The following is a 12082-nucleotide window of genomic DNA, read 5'->3' on the forward strand; positions in this document are numbered from 1 at the left end:
GAATTAACTACAGTAAAATAACTCATAATAATTTTTACATTCATTTCATGACAAAATGATAATATTTTTGGATATACTAGTTTGAGTAAAATATATACTTTAAATTATCTTCATCTATTTTTTACTTTTTAAAAGTGAGTACTAGAAAATATAGTATATATGTAACCCATGTTACATTTTTAATGGACAGTGCTGGCCTAGAGCTGATCTGGCTTTTGTGCATAAATTTAGATGTTCACCACAGCATTGTTCGGATGTGAAAAAAAATAAAATAGGTAGCCAAAATATCCATTCATAGGGCAATGGACAAGTACTTTGGAACATGTTCAATGCCCAGGATTCTCACTCTGTGACTCTTTTACCCTCCTAATGTGCAAGCCTAGCTCTTTCTTTTCCTTCAGGGATTTATGTACTTAAATTTAACTCTTCTGGAAGCTGTTTTCTAACCACATTGTATAATATAGAAATTCCCACTTCTTTCTTGAAGAAGTTCTACCTTCTTCTGAGCCTTATTTTAAAAAAAATGATTCTTATCATCACCTGAAGTACTATATTCCCTTTTATGTATGTCTGATTCCCTTAGGTAGAGTATAAGTTCCATGAGAGTGAGGACTTTGCTCATTATTCAGTTCTCTTGTCTAGAATGGTGTCTGCTATCTATGGTATTCAATAAGTACTTATAGAATCCTGTATTTCAATGGAAATGAATAAGATAAATAAGTGTGCATCAATGCAGGTATAGCTCAAATTGTTGGTTAGAATACTGCTCAGCGAAAAATCTATAGACACAAGTACATGTACATATATACATACAACACAGGTATATACATATATATCCCCATACAAAATATACATTCACATTCCTCCATTAATATGATGCATATGTGCATATATATGTATATGTACATGTACTAATTTAGTTAATTAAACATGTTTACATGTGGACATACACATACATGAAGGAAATTATTTTAAAATGTGGTACAGAATGAGACATTAGTAGCTGAATAGAAGAAGGAAGCTAATTGACACAAAACCCTGATGTTATCTTATAAATACAAATGATATTTAGAATCATATAAATTAGGAAGTATTTGGTCAAATCTTCTGCCTTGTTAATACCTCCTTTTGACATTTCTGGCAGGTGATCATTCACTTGGCCACTGATGGGCTATTTCGGGAACAAGTGTCTTAGTGCCTTATTATTGCTATGGTTTGATTATTTATGGCCCTTCCAAAACTCATGTTAAAATTTCATTCCCATTGCAACAGTATTAAGAGGCTTTGGCTTTCAAGAGATAATGAGCGTCCTTAAGAAAGGACTGGAGGGAATTAGCTAGGCCCCTTTTGCCCTTCTATCTTCTGCCATGTGCAGATGCAGCAAGAATGTCGTTATCAGATGCCAAATGCAAAGGCCTTGATTTTGGACTTCTTGGCCTCCAGAACTGTAAGAAATAAATTTCTTTTCTTTATAAATTACTCAGTCTCAGATATTTTTATAATATTACCTATGAACTAAGAGTTATATGTAAGACAATGTATGTAACTGTTAAGAACTATAAACTCCAAAAGTTTAGAAACTCATCTCTTTTCTTGGTCCAGAGTTGAATAGGGAATTTAGGAAAAGACCTAAAAAGTTCTTTGGGTCTAAGTGTCCTAAAAGTGGGAGGGTGCTGGGGAAATGTTTTCCTTTAACCCAGGGCAGACTAGGTAGACAGGTTGAAAAATAAGGAGCCAGAGTGCAGGAAATTTTTAAGACGTACAGAACAAGAAAAAAAAAATGGAACTTTTCCAAAGAGAAAAAATTTAACTGAGTTTTCTGGCCACATCCAATGTCATCTAAGCAATCATGGGACAACTTGTCCTAGCAAACAAAATAAAATAGCATGCAATAATGAGAAGTGTTCCTCAGTGGAGTCACAGTAGGATTAAAATATGTCAGAGCTTATGTTTCTCCAGGATTTAACTTTTTTTTTTTTTCAACAGTGCCATTTTTTATCTAGTTTGTTAAACCACTCAATACAGACCTGCTAAAGAAAATTCCAGATAAATATTAAGGTATATATTGGTGCCTCAGTAAAGAATTTGATCTTTTACTATTTGAATTTTAAAGCTAGAATTTAAATATTCAGTTTATATATTCAAGTTTATTATCTTAATCCCATCAAAATTGAACCAATAAATTATATTTTCATAGCAAAACAGTGGCAGAAAGCTGCCCATATTTTTTATAGCTCTCAGTGACCTTCCATACCACATTGACATTTGGAAACAATTCTTCATTCCTATGCAGTAAATTTATTTTAGAATAGATCAATGAGGAACTATTGATATAGTTTAAAAATAAGTATTAGTTCAGCAAAAATTTTTTACGTGCTAGATTTTAACTTCCTGGGTTCAGTTCAACAAGCATCTTTTAAATGCCTGCTGTTTTTAGGCATGGTGCTATGAGGACACAAAAATTAATTGACTTTTTCCCTGCCTCAGAGAACGATCTTATAGTACCTGAATGAAGCATGTTAAGTGCTAACAGGGAGATATGTAGGAGCTATGGGATCTAATGGATGACTATCCTTAAATAGAAGTTGAGGAGACACTTGCTAGAGAACATGAGTTCTGAGTAAGAGTTAGCTTGAGAGAAAATGGAAGGCAGACTTTCTGGGCTGAAAAGAATATGACAATAGGAATGTTATTTGGTGGGTTTTAGTCAGGAAAAGAAAAGTCATCAGCATCTACTGTATGTGGAGCATGATGGTAGACATAGAAAACCACAAACAGATTTGTATTTCTAGAGGATAGACTATCCACAGTGTACTTATATTTATGTGCATGTCTTTGTATATATGTGGGCAATAGTTATAAAAGGGTCAAGACTCAAAATAGAGAGCCTAGTTAGAGGCTATTTTAATATTCAGGGAAAGAAAGAACAAGGGAGTCGGCAGGGAATGGTGTTAAAGAATATTTAGGGCAGAAAGTTGGCAGGACTTAAACTACAATTATATGATTAGAGGCACTCCCAAAATGGTCAGGGAGCGGGTGCATGAGTGTCCAGATTTGTATCCATAGCACCTCAGTGGGAATGTCCTGGGTTAGAATAAATAGGACTGTCTGGAGGGGTTAGGAGACTTTAGCTGAAAGATCCCAGGGTACGCCACTGGATGTTAAAGGGCTGAGGAAGGCATGCAAGCTTCCAGTGAATAAGGATCCATTGGTTTGTGTCAAAGAAAGATCAAGAGAGATGGCCCAACTGGAACTCATGGAGTCAAAGGAAGTAATTCAAGAAAGAGTTAGCTTTAAAACTCTCCCAGTCCATAGAGACATGAATTTAAACTAGTCACCAAGCTCCAAGGCAGAAGTCAACCTAGCCAAATACTAACTGTCCTATGTCTTTTGTGGGCTAGTGGGAGGTACAGTAGCCAAAGAAGTAAGAGAAAGAAGAAGAAAGAGAAGATAGTCTACCCACTCTCACTATTTTGATAGAGTCACCCAGCTAGTTTAAGCACAGAGGGGGAAGAAATTTGATGTTGAATCAAGTTGGACTACTGTTTCATATCTTTGACTTGGATTTTGTAGTCACTAAGTTGAGGCTGTGCTTCAACACTAAGGGACTCTAAGACTGTCATTGCCTTAAGGATATTAAAAAGTCATGAAATGTCCCCATATTTTCACTGAATAATTTTAAATGTGAGGTGGGATCTCTATTCACCTCACAGATTGATTCTTTTGCTGAGAAGAAATTTTTTAGTTTGAGTCCATCCCATTTATTGATTCTTGATTTTAAGTCTTGCACCACAGGAGTCTTATTAAGGAAGTTGGGGCCTAATTTTGCATGATGGAGATTAGGGCCTACTTTTTCTTTTATTAGACTCAGGGTCTCTGGTTGTATTCCTAAGTCCTTGATCCATTTTGAGTTGAGTTTTGTGCATGGTGAAAGATAGGGGTTTAATCTCATTTTGTTGCATATGGATTTCCAGTTTTCCCAGCACCATTTATTGAAGAGGTTATCTTTTCTCCAATTCATGTTCTTGGACATTTGTCTAATATAGGATAATTGTTATTTTTTTAGGTTAGTCTCTGTATCCTCTATTTTGTACCATTGGTATTGGGAGTAAATCTTTACCCCTCACACATCAGATAGAGCACTAATCTCTAGGGTATATAAAGAACTCAAAAAGCTAAACACCAAAAAACTCCAAATAACCCAATCAATAAATAGGCCAATGACCTGAAGAGACACTTCTCAGAAGATGACATACAATCAGTCAACAAATATATGAAAAAATGTTAATCATCACTAGCAATTAGAGAAATGCAAATCAAAACCACTCTAAGATTTGACCTTACTCCAGTCAGAATGGCAGCTATTATGAAGACAAAAAACAGTAAGTGTTGGCGAGGATGTGGGGAAAAAGGTAGACTCATACATTGCTGTTGGGACTGCAAATTTGTGCAGCCAATATGGAAAGCAATATGGAGATTCCTTAGGAAACTGGGAATGGAACCAGCATTTGACCCAGCTACCCCTTTCCTCGGTCTATACTCAAGGACTTAAAAACAGCATACTACAGGGACACAGCCATATCAATGTTTATAGCTGCACAATTCACAATAGCTAAACTGTGGAACCAACCTAGATGCCCTTCAATGGATGAATGGATTTTTAAAAATGTGGCATATATACACAATGGAATATTACACAGCAGTAAAAGAGAATAAGATCATGGCATTTGCAGGTAAATGGATGGAGTTAGAGAAGATAATGCTAATTGAAATTAGCCAATCCCCAAAAACCAAATGCCGAATGTTTTCTTTTATATAAGGAGGCTTATTTATAGTGGGGTAGGGAGAGAGAGAATGGGAGGAATAGATGAATTCCAGATAGGGTAGAGGGGTTGGAGGGGAAGGGAGGAGGCATGAGGTTATTAATGATGGTGGAATATGATGATCATTATTATCCAAAGTTCATATATGAAGACACGAATTGGTGTGAATATACTCTGTATACAACCAGCGATATGAAAAATTGTGCTCATATATGTCATAAGAATTATAATGTGTTCCACTGTCATATAGAAATTAAAAAAATTAAAAAATAGAATAAAAGGAAAAAAATTTTTTTCAAAATGTGAGATTGGAGCAAAAAATAAGTAAGTGGCTTTTGCTGTCTTGGTAGTTATGTTTGATGTGCCAGTTGCATGGTTCCTAATTGGGGGAGAGTGCATTTCAATAATAATCAATTTAACAGGAAATGTACTTTGTTGGGTCATTTTGTTTTTGTGTGAGAGTGTCAAGAGGACATCCAAGGAGAAATTTCCAGAAAGGAAGGGACTGGGTGAATTTAAACCTAAGGGAGAAGTTAGGGTTATATCAAAGGAACATCTCTTGAATTAATCAATTTTCCTTCTAGCTTTTGTAAGTGATGATAACTTCTGAACCAAGATGTCTACAATACCTTTCTCAATAATCTTTGTGAGTTTATCTTTTTCAATTAAGCCTACCCACAGCTGCCAAAATAAACTATCTGAAACATCATTATTGTGTCTGCCTCAAGAACAGTAGCTTCCCGTCAATCATCAATCAAATTTGAGTTTCTCAGATCAGAAAGCAATTTCCAATTGTTTTTCCATATTTACTTCAATTTATTTCTCACCACTTCTTCATGGATCACTCCATCCAGGCCCAACAGAACTCCTATGCTTCATTTATACTTCTGTTTTCCTGGAATCCAACTGAAGTCTATTTAAAAACTTCACACAAGCATGTTTAACATGGGATTCAGGGAACTCCTGAGATTGCAGAGGAATTTGTGTGCATTTTATGGGGACAATGGATTGGTGCATCCGTCAATTTTGATGGAGGTTCTGAGACCCAGAAAATAATTAAGAACCACTGATTTAACCTAAAATCTCTGGTTGTCTGTTTTGGGCCTCATTCATTGCTATTGTCGGCACCCATGATGAGAGAGCTTTCGAGAATCCTCCAGTGTTCGCCACCACCAAAACTGCTTCATGGGTTACCCCACAACCAGCTTATATGGCACTCACTTATGGTATTTTGTTACAGCAGCCTGAAAAGACTTAGGCACTCAACCTGGCTGATTGTTGCCTGGTGTCCTTTCACCCCCCCGAAAAATCATGTGTGTGGTCTCTGATCCAAAGTTCCCTCATTCCCTGGTATGATTGCCGTTCACCTCCTGTATGCTGCATGCCCGTCTTCAGGGAACCCCTGATTTCCTACTGTCCTTCTTTTTGCAAAACACTAGTATATCATCCTAAACTCCAGTCAAAATAACAATGACATGACACCAGAAATACTAACTGCAAACATGCAGTGCTTACAATATGCTTGGAGATATACTTAATGTTTTCAACTCACTGCCTCATTTCTCCTGTAGAATTTATATTAGTGAATGGCAGAGTTCATATCTGCCATTTTTGGGAAGGACTAGCCCGTGTGATGACAAGTTACCACCTTCCATGTACACACTTTTAACAGAACCTTCTATTTGATGGTAGCTACTCTTTTCCAAGCATGAGAGACATTTTGCTAGGTTTTACATAGTATCCACACAAGCATGTGCAGTGTATTACGTATTACATGTAATACACACAAGCATGTGCAGTGGATATTTTTATTCCCATGTTATAGAAGCAGGAATTGAGTAACAAGGTAAATGACTTAAGTTCACACTGATATACACTGCCATTGAATCTCAGGTCCTCTGTTACCAGTGCTACAGCCAAATGGGTTGATGTATTCCTAAGACCCCTGCCTCACTGTCCCATTGGAATTCATGCCTGGGACAGGACTGGTCCAACCCTTTACTCTGCCTTCTTGAATTGTTTCTGGATGTGATATTCATGCACTGAGTATGTCCTAGAGCAATTACATTCACATACAGGCTGTAAACATGTGTTCTTATGTTTCTTTGTTCAATCATTAATTTGATAATAAATTCATATGTTATTGGGCACTTACTCTTCATCCATTGTTGTGAAAATCTAGGAAATTGAGACTGGAATAGCACAGCTTTAAAACAGCCATCCCCCTCAAAAAAATGACAGTGTAATAACAGCTGGAGTGGAGATAAGGAACCCACATTTGTCAGTCAGGGCCAGCAGATAGGAACTAGTGCTTGCATTGAGACATAAAGTATTATGTAGTGGAGGATGGAATTTTCAATCAGAAAAAAATTTAACAGGATTATATGGCAAGTTCAGGGAGCCCAGCAGGTTTAGCAAGTGTTGGAGACTGGGAAGGAGATGAGAGAGATGGCATGGGGGATCAGAGGCAAGATCTCTAGAGACCTCACATAACCTGATCAAGGGTATAGGATTTACCCAATAGTATAGGAAAGCTTCAATAAAACCTATCATTTCCTAACAATGTAGAATTTATATTAGTGAATGGCAGAGTTCATATCTGCTATTTTTGGAGAAGGACTAGCCTGTGTGATGACAAGTTACAAGAACATACATAGAGGGTTGAGAGTATAAGCATTTGCTTAGCATGTGTGAGGCTCTAGATTCAATCCTCAGCACCACAGTGTGTGTGTATGTGTGTGTGTGTGTGTGTGTGTGTGTGTGTGTGTGTTTCAGAGTGTAAGTTATACATATAATTTACATAATGGACTCCCAGTAATTCTTGTTAAATGGGAATTTATCATTTCTTAAAACATACTTGTTTTGCAAATGCCCAGCAACCTAATCTAACACTATATCATACTCACTCATGCTTCAAATGTTCTTTTTCTCTCCCCTGTCTCCACTCAGCTTCAAACACCGAATGATAGGCAACTTGAGATACACATCCGAAAGGCTTCCTGATTCTGAACAATGTGCATTTTTTAGGGATTAGTACACGTGCAACCACCTCTGCTCAGGAAGTTTACCTCCTGTGACAAATTTGATCTTCACCCCATAAATTCAATCCGCCGACTTGCTCTTTTACAATCTTTCTAATTCTAGTTTTGGAAAGTGAAACTCCTAAAAGAAAGGACTAGGGGAAGTTTTAGGACTAAGTGCCTTATTATCATGTTTCCTAATAAAACTCTGCACTTGCAAAGTTTTGTTGAGTCGTGTGTTCATCTAAAGAAACACCTGCGTTTTCTCTTCTGCATGTTTTAGTTTGTCTCAGAAATTCCTCTGTGCCAGTCTTCCAACAGGCTGGGGCATTGCTCCTGGTTACCCACTCCCACAACCCATCTTCTCGGCAGGTACCTATATCCCTCCAAAGGTAGCAGATGGCTCTGTATCTCACGAGACAAAAGAGAGGATGTGAACAAAGGTGATGAGGATTGCTGATGCATTCTCCCCCACATCCTTCCTTTCACCTCCAACTGTGGAGCCTGAGAATGGGGAATTTGCTCTTTGGAGTGAATGAATATAAAATGCTTTCTTGCTTTCAATATGGTCTCTCATGCTGGAGCTCATTATTTCTTTAAACATGCCTAAATGGAGATTGGTAATTTCACCTTCTTATGCAACTTAAGTACAAGCAAAAAGGTGCTTGGGGTGCTCTGAGTGTTTGATCTCAAGCTTTTATGTAGCTTTTGCCTCTCCTTGCACTGGTACGAGATAAAAGGGAACCAGCTGTTCTCGTGTTAAAGATCAAGGTAATCAGGATGGCAATTGAGGACATAACCATGATCACTGTGGGGAGAAGAGGAGGCCATGTGATGTTTTTCTATTAGGCACAGTGTGTCAGATTTATGTAGCTGTCAGAAAGGGCATTTCATTTCATGCCTATTTGTGATTTCTTTGCAGTTGTTGTTGTTGTTTGCCAGTTTTAAATTCCTGAAACCATTCTCTCAGTCAACTGAATGAGGCTGTTGCTAGTGGTTTGTTCCCGTGCCAAGGGAATAACTAGTACCTCAAATTCTTATTGGGCTTCTACACTGTTCTTCATGAGCAGTAGTCTTCCTCTTAAAGGATACAATAATGCTGAGAGGTAGATAGTTGTGTTCCCACATAGGTTAAATAACCTGCCCAGACTCTATTGCTCATGAGAGTTGGTGGAGCTGGGATATAAATGGAGGTAGTCACTGTTGGGACTAGGATGAAGAGAAGCACAGTGTTTAAAGAAGTCCTTCTCAGTCTTGTGCAAGTGCAGGGGTTACTCCTAAAAGTGAGGGCTTCCTTCATTCATACCCCAGTCCCAGTCTTGAAAGCAACCTTGTTTTGGAGGCTGGGGACTTACTCCTTACACATCCTGCCAGTTTGGTCCTCACCTTTATGAATTTGAGTCAGCCTTTAATGGGAAGTGGATTGAACAGCTTGAAAGAGGGTCTGCAGGTGCTGAAGAGACCAGAAGAGATTGAGCCCAAAGCAGGCATCTTTCCTTAGGATAATGCATTGGTTTTTCTCTTGTACTATCTCCCCACCCAATTCTTCTCACCTAGGGGGTTTGACTTACTCCATCTTCCTCTAGTTTGGAGATCAAAGATGGTCTTTACTTGAGAGGCAAATCTCTGTATCCCACAGAGAAAAGACCAAAGCCTGTCACGAAATATGGTGCATGGTTAGTCAGGCCTGGCTGTTCCCAAGAGTCTTATTTTATGTTGCAAAGCCCATAAAGACCCTAAGGTGCAAGTTGGAGACAAATTTAATCCGAGACACCGTACATATAGAGTGTTGTGTTTGCAGAAGTGTGTCTTTGGAAGCAAAGTTACAGTGCTATAAAGAATAGGACATTGTGGGGAATGGTATGGGATCCCAGGACACTAGCCAAGAACTCCCCTTGCCCTGTTGTGCTGAATAAGCTCAGTTAGGACTAAAGTCTTCTCATTGGTTAAGAAATTGTAAAATAATCACAGTACTATTAAGATAAAGAGGTAGCTTTATGGGTCCTGATAGCCCAAGTGTTAGGAGCCACAGGAATCATGTCTGATAATGTAGAACCTTTCTTTTTCTGTTATTCTTCAGCAATGAACAAACCCTCCTCTTGACTTACTACACTGGGAACAAGCTCCCATGAGGGCCTGCAGTAGCTGGCATCATGGCTAAAATGCAAGAGAGAAAATTATGACTTGACAGCTTCTTTGAACTTCTCAGCATCACATTAGAAAATTCTTAGCAGTTTTCTAGGCAAATCTTTGACACTGAGACCTGAGAGGACTGGCTGACAATGGCTTCCCCTCTCCTGTAAGCATCATGCCAACAGAAGCATGTGGGAAAGAGCAGTGCTGAGCTGAGGGGCTGTCTGGGCTGCAAGAGACCACCACTTGCCTCTTTGATCAGGTTCATAAATCTGGGTCCAAGGCGCCATGGCTTGTGTCGGTGGCACTGTAGGGAGCTGACAGTCAACTGCGAGGCCCGGTGGGAGGCAATGGCCACCATGTACACGGCATCATACATCAGAGCTGCCTCAGTCTGTGGAGGAAAACACACATGAGATCTTCAGTTCCACCTCTCTTACCTTCCTTTACCTCTGTGTCCTGCTTCTTCAATTTTATGTATCTGATCTCAAAAACAGCTTATTATTCAGCTGTACAGTTTTCCTTCTCTGATAGCTCTTTGTCTCCAAAATAATACTTTGCACTCCAGAGCAAATTGGAGTCACATCTGTTTTGTTTGGAGTTCTTTTTTTTTTTTTTTTAAAGAGAGCAACTCAGATTAGCCACAAAAGACTTGATTCAGGAAACAAATATTTTTAAGCATCTTCCATGTTAAGCATGGTGTTAAGATCAACTTCCCTGAGCTAGAAGTTACAGAAGCTCACAATTTCACAACCAGATTTGGTCTCTCAGAATTTATCTACATTTATTTATGTATTTACTTGTTTATATTTGGTAGAAAGAAACTCCTGTAAGTAAAACTAATAGGTGATTTCTAAGATAAGGATGCCTATGTCACTTCTGTTTACCAGGGTTGAGAAAGCTGAAGTCAGAGAATTGAGTTCAAGAGCAAGTTTGGGAAGACTTTCTGAGGAATAGCCATGTGAATTAGAATATGCTGGCTCAAGCCAGCAGGTATTTCCCTGACAGAGATTGAAAGTAGTCATTCTTCCTTGGAGCTGGGCATTTTCTTCCATTCCTCATGAAATTCTTCTCATTTGCAAAGTTTTATATGATGCTTACAGAATTTTATAAGATATACTGCTCTGTGGTTTTCTTTGGGGATAAAATATTAAAATACTTTCAAATTTTACTGGAGGGGTTTCATTGCAACTTTAAATACATTATTAACTCATTTGAAATTCTCAACTCTCCAAAATAAGCAGTACAGATAGGTAAAGCTATTTATTATGTGAAAAAATGACCTCTAGGCAGGATATTGATTTGTGGAGGGCCATAAGTATATAGTGAATAATTGTCAGAGTTAAGCCTAGAATCCATTCTTTTTTTTTTTTGCAATTAGTTGATTCATTCACCACTTGCTATGCATTGATTATGTCTTTATGGAGGAGAAAGAGAGAATAGAGATTAATATATATTTTGTTTTGTCAATCTTTGAAGGCTGATACCCCTATTTTTAATACTTATTTTTCTGTGCATCCTCAGTCCATTTTGTTTTGATTCTGATACAGGATCTTGCTAAGTTGTTTAGGGCCTTGCTGAGCTCCTAAGGGGGCCCTTGAACTTGCCTCCTGCCTCCGCCTCCTGAGTCACTGGGATTAAAAGCATGCACCACTGCATACAACTCCTAGAACAGTTCTTGGTACAAAAAACCAATTTAATAAATTTTCACTGAAGGCATTGATGTTACTTAATACTATCAGATAAAATAAAGTGCATAATCCCAAAATAATAAAATAAGGTGGAAAATTCCAAAGTTTTAAGGTTAATCATTTCATTCATACCTATATAACATGCAAATATCCTATGGAGGTGGTGGCCATTGCTAAAGCTTAAAAATGCTTTACAATTTCAATTCAAGGTTGACATAATTCATTTTGTAGATGAGAAAACTGAGGCTCATAGAAATGAAGTGGAAAAGTCTACTCTGCTAATCAGTTGCATGGCCAGGCTTTAAATTCATGGCTACTTCATTCTAGCACCCATCGTTTTTCACCACTCTGCCATTTCAAATTGGGTTTGTTGGGAGAAAGCAAGCTACTGGCAGATTGAGATCTTGTAAAATGC

At 38.0% G+C, this 12082-nt stretch overlaps 1 protein-coding gene across 12 annotated transcripts in view; it reads right to left on the minus strand.

The window, feature by feature from the left end:
- Positions 1 to 12082, minus strand: part of Grik1 (glutamate ionotropic receptor kainate type subunit 1) — a 389318-nt gene that overhangs the window by 86292 nt on the left and 290944 nt on the right. For all 12 annotated transcript variants that reach the window (XM_026396167.1, XM_026396166.2, XM_026396163.2 and 9 more), the window contains one exon: positions 10227 to 10370. In XM_026396167.1, coding sequence (XP_026251952.1) covers positions 10227 to 10370 — 144 coding nt within the window. The remainder of the gene's footprint in view (positions 1 to 10226; positions 10371 to 12082) is intronic.

Source organism: Urocitellus parryii, chromosome 2, assembly GCF_045843805.1.
Source record: "Urocitellus parryii isolate mUroPar1 chromosome 2, mUroPar1.hap1, whole genome shotgun sequence".
In the NCBI taxonomy this organism is placed as follows: domain Eukaryota; kingdom Metazoa; phylum Chordata; class Mammalia; order Rodentia; family Sciuridae; genus Urocitellus; species Urocitellus parryii.